The 17,354-nt window shown below is 40.2% G+C and overlaps 3 protein-coding genes across 4 annotated transcripts in view; all 3 read right to left on the bottom strand.

Moving 5' to 3' along the window:
* Positions 1-14,884, bottom strand: part of LOC124019479 (homeobox protein Hox-A2b-like) — a 29,087-nt gene extending 14,203 nt beyond the window's left edge. The window contains exon 1 of one of the 2 annotated variants that reach the window (XM_046334828.1): positions 13,326-14,884. In XM_046334828.1, the coding sequence (XP_046190784.1) occupies positions 13,326-13,436 (111 nt within the window). In that variant the 5' untranslated portion in view covers positions 13,437-14,884. Of the gene's footprint in view, positions 1-4,771; positions 4,897-13,325 lie in introns of those variants that run through there. The other variant, XM_046334829.1, reaches the window with a different exon arrangement.
* hoxa10b (homeobox A10b) lies at positions 8,686-13,315 on the bottom strand. Its single transcript, XM_046334830.1, has 2 exons — positions 10,473-13,315; positions 8,686-9,669 (listed from the first exon to the last, which is right to left on the bottom strand). The coding sequence occupies exons 1-2, from the start codon at positions 11,263-11,265 to the stop codon at positions 9,392-9,394; spliced, it is 1,071 nt and encodes a 356-aa protein (XP_046190786.1). The 5' UTR covers positions 11,266-13,315; the 3' UTR covers positions 8,686-9,391.
* Positions 14,885-15,338: 454 nt separating the features above from the next.
* LOC124019476 (homeobox protein Hox-A11b-like) lies at positions 15,339-17,353 on the bottom strand (the record flags this gene model as incomplete). The annotated part of the gene is made up of 2 exons (XM_046334824.1): positions 15,339-15,591; positions 16,924-17,353. Coding segments are annotated over 2 exons (663 nt in total), but the record flags the coding sequence as incomplete, so codon positions are not given.
* Between the last annotated feature and the right edge of the window lies 1 nt (position 17,354).

Below are 17,354 nucleotides of genomic sequence, written 5' to 3'. Positions count from 1 at the left end.
AAGCAGAGGACCTACATTATCATACAGCTCAAGCAGAGGACCTGCATTATCAAACAGCTCAAGCAGAGGACATGCATTATCAAACAGCACAAGCAGAGGACCTACATTATCATACAGCTCAAGCAGAGGACCTGCATTATCAAACAGCTCAAACAGAGCACCTGCATTATCAAACAGCTCAAACAGGCCAAACAGAGGACCTGCATTATCAAACAGCTCAAGCAGAGGACCTGCATTATCAAACAGCTCAAGCAGAGGACCTGCATTGTCGAGCAGCTCAAGCAGAGGACCTGCATTATCAAACAGCTCAAGCAGAGGACCTGCATTATCAAACAGCTCAAGCAGAGGATCTGCATTATCAAACAGCTCAAGCAGAGGACCTGCATTGTCGAGCAGCTCAAGCAGAGGACCTGCATTATCAAACAGCTCAAGCAGAGGACCTGCATTATCAAACAGCTCAAGCAGAGGACCTGCATTATCAAACAGCTCAAGCAGAGGACCTGCATTATCAAACAGCTCAAGCAGAGGACCTGCATTATCAAACAGCTCAAGCAGAGGATCTGCATTATCAAACAGCACAAGCAGAGGACCTGCATTATCAAACAGCTCAAGCAGAGGACCTGCATTATCAAACAGCTCAAGCAGAGGGCCTGCATTATCATTGCAGGACCTTTATCAAACAGCTCAAGCAGAGGACCTGCATTATCAAACAGCTCAAGCAGAGGACCTGCATTATCAAACAGCACAAGCAGAGGACCTACATTATCAAACAGCTCAAGCAGAGGACTTGCATTATCAAACAGCTCAAGCAGAGGACATGCATTATCAAACAGCACAAGCAGAGGACCTACATTATCATACAGCTCAAGCAGAGGACCTGCATTATCAAACAGCTCAAACAGAGAACCTGCATTATCAAACAGCTCAAACAGGCCAAACAGAGGACCTGCATTATCAAACAGCTCAAGCAGAGGACCTGCATTATCAAACAACTCAAACAGAGAACCTGCATTATCAAACAGCTCAAACAGGCCAAACAGAGGACCTGCATTATCAAACAGCAGGCCAGGCATAGGTTCTGCATTATCAAACAGCCCAAGCAGAGGACATGCATTATCAAACAGCAGGCCAGGTAGAGGACTTGCATTATCAAACAGCAGACCAAGCAGAGGACTTGCATTATCATACAGCTCAAGCAGAGGACCTGCATGATGGAATCCTGCATTATTGCGCTCTCTCACATGCTGCAAATGTGTTTTTTTTTGTAATATAGTGGAGTAACATGGGAAAATCTACCAATTAAAGCATAACTACTCTTTCTTTTATTGGTTTGGTTTCATTGGTTTCATTTTGGTGATAAAATTGGTGATTTATTGGCGATATTCTATTTATTAACACACCAAAGGTATACAATGAATGTCCATCCATAACATGTAATGGGCTAAAGATAATTCTGCTGAACAGCCATTTTGTCGATGCAGTATCTCTATGATAATTAACATGTAATCACCTCTCAAACCTCTCTCTGTTGCTCTGTTTGTGTCACCTTGGTCTCCTGTTTCAAAGTAAAAATGGACAACAAAAAAACATACTTTCAACTGCATATAAGTAGCCCGACGTCTGTCTACATCTTGGACAGGCGTGTTATTCTCGTATTTCCTGCGTGCATTGAACTACACACTAGAATACATGGTCGTTGGACCCTATTCAAGCAGCCAGGCTGCAGGACATTTCGATCTCGAACGTGACGTTGCTTCCACCTGCTGGTTATACGACGACAGCAACACAAAATGACCGCATAGGTCAGTAGTGAGATAATGCATAGGACTTTTTGTGACTGAATTACCATCATGTTGTGTTTCAACACATTAAATACATAGTTTAAAAAATATATAAATTCTAAGTGTTTCAATTACTTACGATACCTATTGCAATAGGACCACAAAGGCGAGGATTTGAGATTAGTCATTGGTTGGAAACGGCAATAAAGCCTCGGTGTCAGCCAGCCTTTTGTGCAGGAAAACAACAAATGGATGTCTGGGCGCTGAAACAGTCTAATTGTTGGTGAACAGTCATAAAGTAATTCAAATAGAAAAAGCAGACAGCATGGCTGAGCCCGCGTTTTATGGAGCAGCTTTCTGGATTAAGACCTTTGAAGACAGGCCCCATCTGCGTCACAGCGCGGCCAAACAACACCATAGCAGGCCCTGTGTGTGTGTGTGTGTGTGTGTGTGTGTGTGTGTGTGTGTGTGTGTGTGTGTGTGTGTGTGTGTGTGTGTGTGTGTGTGTGTGTGTGTGTGTGTGTGTGTGTGTGTGTGTGTGTGTGTGTGCGTGCGTGCGTGCGTGCGTGCGTGCGTGCGTGCGTGCGTGCGTGCGTGTGTGTGACTGGAAACATAGGTGTTTTCGTGTGCTTGAATATATGTTTTTTGAACGACGTGGTTAACCATGGTTGTGTGTAATTACAACCATTAAAATGTTTACCCCTTTAAAAATAGCCCGTATGAAAAGCATATTATAGTGATATTCAGACGCGAGGACTTGCATGGTGTTGCTTCCTTTCCGCTCTCAATCGCTTTGCACCCCATAAACAGTTAACGCTGTGATTGTGGTTTATTGCTGCATGGCAACCAATATCGTGTGCCAGTGCACATTGGCCTGTAGCAAATAGCATGGAGCTGACTTGTCCAATGTCCAGCAATGCCTTTTATATGTACTGTATGTTGGGATTCAGAACTCATGCTCGTGCTATTAACAAGGCCTAAAGGAAAGGGAGAGAAGGGGCTGTTGAAATGGTGTGTGGTGGTACTAAGCCAACATGGACTACACGGGAAATGCCCGCGTTAAATCCACTAATCCTATATAGGCCTGTAGGATTTACATCTGTTCGCTTCTTTAGTACCTGTTTGGATATAATTATGCTCATAGGCCTAGCATACCTATACTCTCAACCTCTTACTAAATAAATCACATTTTCTGTAAATATTGAGTAGGGATATGTTTAATGTTTTAATAAATAGGCCTATTCATCTTGTGATAGTTTATCATAAGCAACATTTATATCAAGGCATAGGCCTATACATGCAAAATATGGTTGCCTTTTTAAATGAAAATTATAACTGAATAAGATGAAGTACTGTAGCAACTATAGATGTTATGTTTTGGATAAAAGGAAATAAATACAGATATCTTGTCAGATGTTGGACATTTATCAACAATTAGAATCTTAGTAACAATTCATTCTCTGATTTCCAAACAATAAATATGGATTACGACGCACAAAATAATTTGACATTTTATTTGATTGAGTTTTAGAATCGAAATACTCTGACATTGAGGTATTTTGCGTGTGCACAGTGTTGCTGTAATTCCATAGACAAAACTGTTAATATCACACCGTCTAAACATGTTTTTTCGGCAAAAAAAAACTATAAATAAATAAATAGTCTGACAGGTAGTTGAAACACATTCAGGTAGTCAACGCATAAACATGATTAGGCCAATAACATAGACTAAACTCTGGGTGAAAAAAAACACAGAATCAATTCATGAAACATTTCATGCAACGAACATTAGACAATGTAATCTGTGTGCATTAATGAAATGATTTACCAATTACATCCAAGTTATTGAGATAACATCAAAGTACCAATCAAACGAATAAGCATTGTCAAACAGAGAACACTCTAGGAAGAAAACGAGCCGACAGATTTTACAACGACAACAACACAACAGCCCTACAGAACACAACATGGACTATAGATCAAGCAAAATGTGGATAGATTGGCAACTATTTTCCAGAAATATCTTAGTTTCCTGAAAGTCCACCAATTGTAACTATTCACAGTTTATTCTACGGGTCACTGCTCGCCTTTTTAACATGTCTTTCGACGGTCCTTATTCCCTTTCTTCATCTTCATCCGGCGGTTCTGAAACCAGATTTTAATTTGTCTCTCAGTCAGATTAAGAACTCTTGCTACTTCGTATCTACGGTCGCGGGGGAGATACATGTTAAACAGAAACTCCTTCTCCAGTTCGAGAATCTGATGCTTAGAGTATGGACAGCGCTTTTTTCTGGTGGATTTTGCATGAAGCCAGTTGGAGGATGGGTCATCTGAAAGAGGGTTCGACAAAAGCGAGACAGAGCTCATGAGAAATAGTGTTTTCCACAAGAGTCAGAATGGTATTACAAACTGTGGATGACGAACAACAGCAGACAAGGTCTTGCTGAAATAGCCAACATGCAGTAGCTAATACAGTCAGCCGTTTATGTGCTCGTTTCGGCCTTCTGACCCTAAGGCCTAGTCTACTGCCCATAACAGTGGGAAATGAACTGGTATAGTTTAGTCATAATCCAAATAGCAAAATCATGGTTTCTCACAGTAAAAACTGAGTCGAGGAGGGGACGACATTTTGCCGCTGTTGGGCAGCTGCTTTGGTCCAACATAATCCAAATAGCAAAATCATATTATCTTTCACAGTAGGTAACAAACTAGATCGAGGAGGGGAGGGAGTTTTGCTACTGTCGGTCAGTGGTACTGCTTTGGCGCAATATGATCCATTCGTTATCAAATAATGGATACAATAGTTTGACGTAAACTCAACCTTTACAGAAGGCCTATATTATATCATAAATAATGTATTAACGTCAGTCTCTGACCTTATATTTCTAGATTCCTGCTTAATTCAACATGAATTAATTCCAAAGATCTAGACACATATGAGATCATGATCACCATTACGCATGAATCCAAATGAAAGATGCCGTGCTTACTTGTGTTGATCTCCCTCTCCCTCTTTTCCTCTACGGTTGATGTGCTGCAGTCTTCGTTGGGTTTGGAGAAAATGGCATCACACGCGATCGTATCCTTCTCTGCGCGGAACGGTCCGTTGTCAATGTCGGACACAAGAGGTGTGTGCGTTTCCAGCGCTGTGCAGTCCCCATTTCCTATCAGCGGCTCGGGTTTGATATCATAGTTCATATTTGACGATAATCCCGTTAAACATATCGACGTAGAAACCGGTTCCAACGCCCAGGAACGCATAAACATCCCATCGGTATCTCCTGTTGGACAATGGTGGTGTAAATATGGCTGGTGTGTTATAGATGCGTTGCTCGGAGGCTGATGAGCAGAAATGGGACTCCAAGACGCACTGAAAATAGAAGATTTCGTCTGCAAAGGGCAAGATTCCGGACCGCCATATTCAGTTAGCATCGGCTGGTTCGCCTGTTCCACCCCTGGTCCGCTTGAGTATGTGTGTGCCATAATATCCCCTTGGTCGCGGGGAAGATGAGAGTCTGCATAGTAACTAAGCGTGCCTAATGTCGACATGACAACAAATACACAAAGCCAAAGGCAACTAAACTTCCACTGTGATATATTTAGAAAAACAGGATCATGATACTATTCGCTGCACCAAGAACCACCACATTCGTTCAATAAATTGAACCTTGGCCGGGATTGGATTGGGTGCCGCAGACACGTGACCGTGGGACAGAACAATAAATAATAAATCAGTCGACTCAACTAGCTAAATGGTCACCATTTTCCTCCGTTATATTTTTAATAGCAAAGTCATATGCCTATATAATTTTATACAAGCAGTAAGGTTTATGATTTTTGTTTTCAAATGAGACTTTAACGTTGATATACGTTGCTATGTTTTATATAAGTCTAGAAAGTGAGAGAGTATAGCATGTTTTTCTAGCCTCCTTTAAAAAGAAAGGAATGCAGCAAAGTAGTAAGGAGCTATATATCCACTGTGACGTGTAGTCGTTACTACGCGCAGAATAACACACATTCATTTCCTTATAAGAACTCTCACCACCGATCTAAAATGTGGAATTCTATAGAATGAATTTATTCAATAAATTATCCAGTATCTATCAACATAATTCAGTCCATTATTGCCTATAAGGGCAAAAACTCCGAGGTTATTCCAAATAATTTATAGCATTAGATTGGTGATATCGTTATATAGGCTACTTATTAAATAGGAATATACATGCAGCAATATTATTTGGCCAAATACATACCCACATTTAAAATAGTAGACCTGTGAGTTAATAGACCTATATACTATAGGTAAGCTGATGTGAGTGTGAGTTGACATTTGCCATATTCATCATATTTGCCATTATATGCCATCTGATGTATTCATAATAAAGTCACAGCCAAACCTATAGGTTACCATATCTGCTGTGGTGTACATCATGTTCATTGTTATTAGGCTATTACACGTGTTATTCAAACCTGATATTTTGATTATCATCCGAGTAATGCTCTCTTCAAATGGCTTGAGATTATTCGATTTTGGTTGATTTAAATAAGGACAACTAAAACAGTAAATATTTGAGTGATACTGTCTCCAATGCTCTGGGATATGAACATTGAAATGACATGTAAAACCTTATATATGTAGACCTATGTGACCCTATATGAAAACACACCAAGGACCGGTTTCCCGGACACAGATTGAACCATAGTCCTGGACTAAAAATAATGTTCAGTAGAGAATCTCCAATGGCTAACTCCCATTGAAAGGGCTTTTCAGTCGTACATTTTTAATTATTTTTAATTATAGTGTGTATTATTAATTCGAACGAATGAATTAGATCTTACTTAACTTATTGTCCCAAATCGATTCGAGAAAGTTAAGACCGAATCTAAAAATGCATACCTCACATAGGCTATTATTTGATAGTCAGACTAAGACTAATTATTTAGATCTAAAACTGAAAAACACAGGCATATACAGCCATTGACACAGTGTGTGTACACGAGGAACACGCTATGTGAATTCTACCATCGAATTAGTGTTCAGAAATAAAAATACAATACTTCTACATAGTAGCGTCAACAAATCCAAGTGGCAATAGATTATGGAGAAAGATCCCGTTGTGTTAGTGTGTAAAACCATAACAGACCCTTACTATTTATGGATCAATGAGTGAACACTAGGACGGTCTGCGCGGCGCTTTTAGCTATCAAAGTGGGGAGAGAGAAAAAACGTTAGGTGCTATAGCAGTCTGTTTTTATCACGGGGGCTATTTAGTTGTTTTTCTTTAGGTTACAACCTGGCTGTCTGGGCTAAATATCGCCAATAAAATCCATGCTTTGTGTCCATTGTGTGGCGCAGCAGACGCATCCGGCACTTCGAATGTGTGCCACTGGGAACGCTGCAGCAGCGCACGAGGCTTTGGCCAGACTGCAATGATCATAACCGAGGCCTTGCAGTCCTTCCTCTCCCTCAAGCCAACTCGATATCTCTCCCTCTGAGACATAAAGGCTAAAGGCCGCGTCTAGTGCTCGTCTTTTGTTGTTGTTTTCAATAGATATGGCGATATATGTGAGGAACAAAATGTCCTTTGCAGTCTTGATTTTTTGGTTCGTTTTTTCTTTTTGTTATATATATCAGACCCGGCGCCAGGATAAAGTGACTAGGGGGGCAGTTGAAATCGGGGAATGGGCTACATTTGGGGGATTCTTGCATTGGAATTGTATTGAATTCTGCATATATCACGCGGTACCACAATAAACATAACGTTTAAAAAATGCAGACTCCGAGATGTTTTTGTGCTTTGCAAGTCACAGGTTTCCGCTGCACTGTATGCATGCTTATAATAGCCTAATGTCGACATGAGAGACAATACATTTCCGTAGACACATGACTTAAACTAATGCATCGGAATTGTTATAGAATATTCTACACACGACTAGGCTACTCAATAAATGTAGCCTACTTCCTTCGGTGCACAGCTCTGTTGCCAGAGACAATTTGGAGTGTTCTGTTAAACGCAAGAGTTTTTACTGAGGCAATTAAGGCAGTTTCGTGTGGTGGGGGAAAATACAGCCTAACAACACGAAACTACCTGAACCCCTCAACAGCCCTCTCTCCTCCTAAATAAATATATATAGTCTACAAGTATATATTTTACGCATTCATTTCGTTCGCACAACTGTAACAGATACAGTCGAAATCATAGGGATCCTATAATTCACTCTCCTTCTATGCGTAATTGTAATTAGATGGTCAAAATTGTATCATTTCTCAATGATTACACTTGTTTTACGCATAACACAACATTTGCACACCGGAAAAGATACAGTCCAAATGGTGCGTCTTATTGCGTGCATATTTCACAACGCTCCACATGTCGACAGACCTAGTGTCCTTTCATAGATAACATATGATGATGAACCAAACTACCGCCAGTAATGTCCTTGAGAAAAGCATGTTGTTTTCCGGGTCATTTTGCCACCATCTATACTGTACACCCTGCAGTAAACAAGAGCTATCCCGATGGAGTGTCTTTCACCATACAACTTCACAATGGTCATTTCATGTGTATCTATTTAGCCAGGATAGTTCACTCAGTAACACATGCGACTCTTTTCCAGGGAGTCCTAGACAACAAGTGTAGTGCTTGCATCATGGCTATGGCTCAGGCAATGATTCCTATTGAAATGAAGGGCATCAGCGTCACACAAAAGAGGAAACTGATGTTCTTTTTTTCTTTACTGTAAAACCAACCCGCAACTGAACAAATGGAACCTCGTGGAATAAATAGCGGGTCCCACCACCAGGCTATTCCTCTCGTGGGTATGAACGAGTACATTCTATACAGGAGAGATGATCTGTGGACTGAAACATTCCAATGCAAGGTAAAAAACGTGCCATGTTTTTATTGACTTACTTAGTGAGGCCAACAGACAACATATCAATTCATTTCACAGTATAGTCTCTCTATAGACAAAGCAATGACAATATGGGCCATATTATTAAAACGGTTTGGAGAGAACAATAAAAATATGAATAAAAATACGAGAAGGCAAAATTGTAAACAATATTTACAAGTCTCAGATAAGTTTCTTGTGTATAAATAAAACCTTTTACAAAATAGTTATTGTGTGATGCTTTTAGTATATATGGCTATAATACCAGCAAAATGTGCAGATATTAAATATCAAATCCATCGAGGCTCTTTATCCATGACGTAACGTAGGCCTATATTGCTACAGGTTACAACATTTCCCCAAGAGCTATTCCAGCAAGCACAGATGTCAATGCGTCACTCAAGGTGGCTATATACATGTATTTATGTACCACGAATGCCGATATTGTCAGCTCTGAAACACTTAAGTCGTTCCATCTCTATATTAACTGTTGGTATATACATAAAGGGAGCAAACATATGTTATGACAGTATAAATACATAACCACGACAAAACAAAACAGAGACGTAATTCAGGTAAAATGACAACACAACGACATATCAATAAGTTAGCAACTGTAGCCCTAACCTACACGGTCATATTCACACGACAGGGTTTCTCAAAGGAAGGCGCTCTGGCCATTGATGGAGGAGGGCGCCAAATACGGCACGAATGTCTCACGAAAAACTGAAGTTGTTCGCTAGCTCCCGATAGCTCCTGTTTTCCCGACTCATTTTTTTCAGTTTCATTCTTCGGTTTTGGAACCAGATTTTGACTTGCCTGTCTGTCAGGTAGACGCTGCGGCTGATCTCCAAGCGACGCTCACGAGTCAAGTACATATTGAAGAGAAATTCTTTCTCTAGCTCAAGAGTCTGGTGCTTGGTGTAGGGACAGCGCTTTTTCCGGCCACTCTTCGCTGTCAGCCAATTAGCTTTGGTTTCAGATGTTCCATCTCCTGTAGAAAGAAATTGAAAGATAAATTAGTGCGGGCAACATATTTTTTCTTCATGCTACTGCACTGATGTAACTTTACAGTAATTGTTGCCCAATTGTAATTATTGTACACAGAAATAATGCAATTCCATAAGATGTTTGCATCTATAGACAAACACTGACCTAATACCTATCAACATAAAAAATGTGTTGTCTAAAATGATCTTTAAATAGCCATCCTGAGCCCTTTAGTTTATTTGACAGTAATACGAAGTTAATGTAGACACACACACACACACAATGCCCGTTGTATGCACATATTTTGCATCTGTCCAAACACCTAAGATATTACATCCACGTTGTGCTCAAGATTCACTTAAATACATTTCAATGTATTAATACGCTTTTATTAAGACATGAAAGTATCTCATAGCCGGCTGAAATTATGGCTGCAGTTGATGGTTTAGGGGGAAGACTGAGGACATCAACCCGTTGTATTAGACAGATGTACTGGACAGGATTGGCCTTGCTGCTCCTCGTCATAAAATAATGTTTAAAAAAACTGGAGGAAATCCCAGCTCATGGCCACTTTGTCATACCCCACAAAGACATACCTTTACCGCTGCGCATATAACCCACATATGGGGAAGTTTTCATGTCCACAATATAATCGATACAGCAGTAGGATATGCCTCTAAAAACCAAGGTTAACGCCAAGGCACATCTACACTGACTCGGGGGCATTGACACTACACTCCCTAAATGTACACCCATCAAGATCCCATTGTCATAAACGTCATTTTTTGGATTTAGAGCAGTACTCACCTTTAAAGGGTTTGACTGGACTTTCCGCACAGCTCTCGGTGGGTTCGGGGGAGGACAAACCATTTACAGACGATGCCCGGGTGTCCTCATCCGGAGCACATGACCGTGGGTCAGGCAGTGCTTCACTCTCCCTCCTGCCTGTATCCGCCACCGGGGTAGGAGATGGCGGTGAGGTGTCGAAACGGGCCGGACGTTGTAGAGCGAACTGAGTAGGCTGTGGGTTCCGCTGAACGTCTTGATAAACCTTTGAAGAGGTATATGTCTGAGACAGACGGAAGTAACCGGGAACAGGCACGGTGCTGTTTGTAACCGGGCATGATCCCGGTGTTAACCGGGAATAGGAAATGTCTTCCGTCGTTGTTGACCTTTTAAGACACTTCTCTGATTCATACAGGCAAAACGCATTCTCCTCTTTGATGCTCGGAGAGAAGGAACAATGAGCCATTTGCTGCTGGTTGTTCGGCTGATCTACTCGACAAGATCTCGAAGTCTCTAGCCATGTTTCCATCCCTTGAATATGTGAATATGGGCCAGATGAGGGTACCATAGTTTGAGAATTGCTCTCGTTGCGTTTACTGAGCCCAGAGAAAAAAGCGCGGTTGGGTAGTCCATAGGAGTACTCCGAGCCTGGTGACAAATACACGCCGTTACTTTGGTAGTATGAGACACCGCTCTCGGTTCGTCCGTGGATTAAGGAGTCTACTAAAAACGAGTTTCCACTTTGGTTGTCAGAGCATGACATCGTTGGTGTATAATTTGACGGAGGATGAGGATAGCCCTTTCTGGCTGACATTTCTTGTGCAAAACATGCTGAATATAATTACAGATACTCACACTTCTCTGCGCTTTAGCTGACAGCCAATTAAAACACAAGAAGAGAGACTCCTCCCATTGAAAGCACGTAATGCCAATATGCCATATTCATTTTGTTTAAAGATTTAATATAATAAATGAAAAGGTAAAGGTAAGTGGTGTATTAAAAGCTATCAGTTCAACCTAAAATGGTGGATAGATAGTAGAGGTGACATGACATGGGCTGCATTACCTTTTACGATAATCTATGTTGTAAACATTGACCTCAGGCACCCTTTCACAGACACGCACGCGCGCACACACACGCACACGAGAGGGGGGAAGATATAATCATACACAAATAACTATTTACATGTGAAGGGACAGTGCAAATAACTGCAGATGTCTGCAGACCTTGAAAACAGTTTAGTGGAAAGCTCGTTGCACTTTCCTCTACAGGAAGCGTCAAAACATTGCTCTATTCAAGTTCACAGAACATTGTGACAAAATATCTATTGGACTATTAGTTAATGTCCCTTAGTTACCAATTACAGATCATTTTACATGCGAAAACAATCATCAACAGCCTTGACAATATAAAGGCTAATGGGTCTTACATGAAGCCAGAGTATAGTAGTAGAACAACATGAGTTTTCTCATTTGCTGCTGGTTAAGTCAGAAACAAAATAGGCCGTGGCAAAGATTGTTTACCTATCTAGTTAACATAATGGGAAATATAATCTGAAACAAACACGTTACAAACACGTTATTTATCAAAGACATGTGCATTTGTTATGAAATACCTTGTGCGTAATTGGTGCGTAATGCATTTTACAAGTGTACAACTCGGCACGTTATTTCATACACCGCCAGAACCAATTTCGGTGGGATCCCATTTATTTCCTTAAGAATCCAATTGAAGACAATATCCTCAGACTCATATCCCCAAATTGAATAGAAATAGATTAGGCCTATGTAAATCATAGCAATAGGCTATGATTGTGTTATGTGTTATGTGGTTCTAACCACAGCCTTTATAAATACCACTGCCTTTATTATCCCCCCATGCAGTTGGGAAAAAGATCATCCTTGCTATGTTTGTTACTATAATTACCACGGTTATATTACGTTATTGTTCTGACACCAAAAACACTATATGGTGCGACTTATTTGGGGTTTTATCCGATGTAGAAATGAATTTAAAATGAATAGCCTAAACCATTGATTTGAGTGGGTACTAGTCTCGTGACGTGCTTATAATAATTTCAACGGCCTATTTATTTACCTCTAGCCAGTGGTACTTTAAGTTATTATTAAGTTATTATCATACTTAAAATCATTTAATGCATGTCTCCTTATAGCGGCTAATAAAATCATGTTAACAATGTTTCTTCTGTTCCAAGTTATTCTTGCAACTGGACAAAAATATATGCCTGCGCCCCTCGTGCGTAATGTGGCACTTTACTACATCCGCTAACAGCTATTTTATTTTTCACTGGAGACTAAAAAGCCCTCCGGTAGGCTATGGGATACTCAGCTAGAATGTTCCCCTTCCCAACACACACACAAACCAAACACATTTTATAATCTAACGTTTCGTATTTGTTAAACTATGGTAATAATGACTCAAATAAGAACCGTTCGAATAGTTCGTGTTATTTTTCCAGAAAAACGCCATAGACATCTCTAGACAGGATAAGGCCGATGTATAAAGCTATTTTACGTTTAGCATATTGGTTATATTGTATATTATATTATGTGCTGTGTAACGGTAGGTAGGCCTATTCAGTCATCCTCTCCCACACGGAATACATTGGTTCTAATACATTGTGTCATTTAATATTATATTTCCAATCATGTGGATTTCAGCGATAAACCAGCTTTATATATCATTTTCTAGCAGGATGGAAAGGCTCCTTACAAAAACGCCTCACTTTAACCCATTTTACCAAGAAAAAATGGACCACACAGATATTTGTTTTCCCATTTCGAGCATTTTGAAATATATTTCGATAAAAATAAGAGAATATGTAACAATTATACACACATCGGGATAATTACCTGAACAATGAAACCCTGTAATGTAATGAGTCTGTCTTTGGATGTTTGATGCATGGGAAGGAGAGTCTCGGCCAGAGTTCCGTCCACATCCACGGCATTGATCCATGACATTGATCCGAGCAGCGCCTCCCAGTGGAACAAACAAACAACCACGTTCGAACTGCAGATTCCATCCTGAATATATTCCTGCCCGCGCACGCTGAGCTGCCGAGACAAATGAAGCAGGAAAAGTCCGCGAACACAAGCTTTCAATGCTCCCAGGCAGGCAGCCGTTGTTTTTAAAGCCCTTAGTCACAGTTAATAACCTTGGTCTCAGACGGTTTATTGCACTACACTCCAATTGTACAAATGTTCCAGACGAAGACGCGTTTTATGGCCAAGTTGCTGCAGCAACAGGGAGGATGTGTCCGTAAAGGCGGCATTCCGGTTAGCCTGACCAGACAGGATGCACGGCCCAAGACCATCATCACCCGGACTGGCTGCAGCCGGCCATCTACACTAGCTTCATGCTGCTATCACTCTTAATTGGTGTTTTCACTAGCCCACTATTCATGAACGCCCATAGGCTTTGAACTATAAGACATTAACCGAAATATTGACAAACGTGAGCCAATTTTACACATAGGCCTAATACAGAATCAGTAGGTCTAATGTCAACATTTGGCAATATAATAAAATAACAACTGATCAAGTTTATTTTAAATATAGGCTACCTTACGTATTTTGCTGTATTTATTTAAAGTAGGCTATACATTCTCTTTTTATAGGCCTAGTATTATTTTTGAAACAATACACTTAAACGCGGGACATTTAAACTCCAGACGTTGATTGTATATAAAAGTCGTCCGGTGATAGATGGTTTAGCATGGTACATAAAGTTGAATAAAATAACGTGCTAGACAACCTTTTGGGTGGAACTTCCGTAATGGATATTTAACATTAATGGCATAGGATCCCATTTCGGCCCATGGGGGCAATGTAAAGTACATCATACATCTGATATGACCCACGCAGCCAGGTTTTATGTCGAGAATCATACAAGGAGATATTTTCTCGAGACATATAGACCCATTCATCCAATTTAGCAAATAAACTAAGAAAACAACCGGAAAGGTCTCGACCTGTGACTCGTATGTCTCCAATAGGGTGTGTGAAATAGGCTAAGCCTATATAGGGCCTAATCATTCCAAAATCCATCGTAGGCTATTTACACCGAGGAACATTTGAATTGGCTCAAAAATGAAGACAAAGAACTAAAATGTCCCAATAGCTCAATGTATTGGAGCAGCTTTTCTCTTGCCAAAAACGCAGGAAAATAGCTGATATGTTCCGACATTGAGAACTTAAACAAAACGAACACTTTCAAGTATCAGGGATGATTGAACAATTTTACAATATAACCTTTGTATGTCGAATATTTCACGAGAACAAAAACAATGGCAATCAATGCGTAAATAACAGGCCTATTTTCAACTATAGCCTAGTCCTTCTGTGCGTGTGTAATGGCGACAACAAACAACCAACAAAGTTAGGGATAAATCATGCCTTCTCGTCATGGAAAAGGTATGTACCCTTTGTAGGTATATATATAATAAATGTAAAGATAATGGTTGTTAAATATGTTACATCGTTAAATGTCGAATTTGATATGAAATGGGCGCGCGTAAATCTAACGTTCGTGTAATTCATGCATTATGCATTGATGCCAATTAAATAATTTGCTCGAAAATGTGACTTTTACGCAAGTTCGGATTCGACCAGATATATGTTCTGTTTTGGTGGCACCGCACTTTCATAACAACAAATAGCAAGATCAAAAGATCAACATGAAAATCACCTACAATTAAAATAGGCCAATAGGCCTAATAATAATAATATTACACTAGATATTACTCTCAACAAATTAAGTATGATGGACAAATAAATCTACAAATGTCTGTCCATCACGGGAGGAATTTGCAGACCAGCGAATTTGAAATGAGCGATTGAGCTTCATGCCTTGTCTGAGGGGAGGCGACATCCATCAGCCAGTGTTACAGCATAGGGTTCGTGGTATAATACTGCAAACGGTCTCTGTTCAATTTCTTCTCTTTCATCCTCCTGTTTTGAAACCAGATTTTAACTTGGCGGTCGGTGAGATTGAGCATCCTCGAAAGTTGAAGACGTTTCTCCTTGTTGATGTAAACACTGAAAAAGAACTCCCTCTCCAATTCTCTGATTTGGTATTTGGTGTAGGGACATCTCTTCTTACGGGTTCTCTGTCCACCTGAAAGGAAGAATTGCAATTCACATAGAAAGATCAAATAGGAAGCTGCTTTCGTTCTGTAAAAAATACATACATGGTGTCAAAAGGTTTATAAACAAGAGTCTAAATAGACTGACAACAAAATAAGTTGTGCTTTTTTAAATCATAAAAACTATAACTGAAAGCCTTGAATTAAGGTAGAATCGGGATACATGTTTTTGGCCATGTTTTGCTTTTAATAAGCATGAAATCCCCACATTTCTATGCATATTTCGGGTACATTATGCAACATAATCATGACATTTCTTAGAGTTCAGTATATGGAAATGACGGGTGGTGAAAAGCAATAGCCCTAATAATAACACCTCTGGACAACATCAAACACCTCCCAAAAGGAACATCATTACCAAAACGCAGTGGTAAACGCTTTCTAGCGCTGTGCATACTAGCCTAATGTATTCTACGGTGTATGTTGTGCTTTCTACACATTTTCTATGTAATGTGTATGCTTTTATAGATTTGATGGATCCCAGGACTCTCTGGAAAACAGTGCCCACTGTGCAAAAACTGGTTGAATCAAAGTTGTTTCACGTCATTTCAACAACAAAAAATTAAATATGATGACGTTGAATCAACGTGAAAAACTGATTGGATTTGCAAAAAGTCATCACCGTAAGGGAATTCTTTTTCACCCAACTTCTAACCTAAATCCAATGACATGGTGAATTGTTTTGTTGCTTTCATGTTGAATTCACGTTAGTTGCCAACTCAGTCAAATGTAAATCAAAACTAGACGTTGAACTGACGTCTGTGCACAGTGGGTGGCAATTGTTACTGAATGGACTATCCTCCTGGCTAAAAATATTAAAGAATCAATTACATCTATTACATTTGTTTAACTATTTACTTTATCACCTTATACTATATCACTAAGATTATATTAATATAATAACAATATACCATTCAGGTTATAGGGGGGACCATGCAGCACATATTCAATACGTCCCTGAGTTATAATGTATAAAAATATCATTTAGCAATAAATATATAAATTCATTAAGTTGTCGTTGCAGTCGTTTGATACGTTATGAAAAGTAAGCCAAGCTATGTGTCTAGAACAACTAATAGGCCTAAAAAGAATGCTCGAATATTTTAGAATGGGAAATTCTCTGTCTTTCACGGCCAATTTCAGTTCCAAGCACGTGATCTTGTCGTTTATAACAACGTTTTTGTTGGGGTAGATCTACAGCCCCACAATAAACCTTACGTGCTTATAAAACAGCATATAAACGCCTTAATAGCAGCGCGTTAGATTGCAAACTTTCTCACAGAGCTGGTCGTCTTTATACTCACCGCTGGCGCTATATTTCTCTTCATTGTTGCCGGAAGAAGACACCGGGCTGCAGCTCACCTCGCCCGGCGTTCCCTCCTCTGTATCCCGGCACTTGTCGGTACCGGTCACCGGAACTATAGGTTGTTTGGCGGCAGTTCTGTCCACGGAGTGTTCGCTTGTTGGTGTGTTGTCTGCGCTCCCTTGAGCAGTATCGAAAAACTGATCAAAGACTTGCGGTAACACTCCATTCCTACTCACACTGCCCTGGAGACTTGATGTAGGATTGGAGCTGCTGGTGTGATAGACATCACTGGAGTTATTTCTCGTGAATATTTCCCCCAAGGAGGTCGAGCTTGATAGACAGTCCCTATGCACCGTGTCCTCAGTGGGGTAGCAGTGTGACATACCGCCCCTATGGTGGTGCCATTTACTGGAGCTACCAATGCCATGA

The sequence above is a fragment of the Oncorhynchus gorbuscha genome, unplaced genomic scaffold (genome assembly GCF_021184085.1).
Source record: "Oncorhynchus gorbuscha isolate QuinsamMale2020 ecotype Even-year unplaced genomic scaffold, OgorEven_v1.0 Un_scaffold_607, whole genome shotgun sequence".
NCBI lineage: Eukaryota > Metazoa > Chordata > Actinopteri > Salmoniformes > Salmonidae > Oncorhynchus > Oncorhynchus gorbuscha.
Note: the sequence above shows the minus strand (reverse complement) of the source record. Positions and strands in the feature narration are given on the sequence as shown.

What these genes read in the sequence shown, in the direction of transcription:
- hoxa10b (XM_046334830.1), bottom strand. Translation starts at nt 11,265, where the DNA reads ATGTCAGCCAGAAAGGGCTATCCTCATCCTCCGTCAAATTATACACCA. An exon ending in TCCAGTCAAACCCTTTAAAG is followed by an intron (nt 9,670 to 10,472) that starts GTGAGTACTGCT and finishes TTCTTTCTACAG; the next exon opens with GAGATGGAACATCTGAAACC.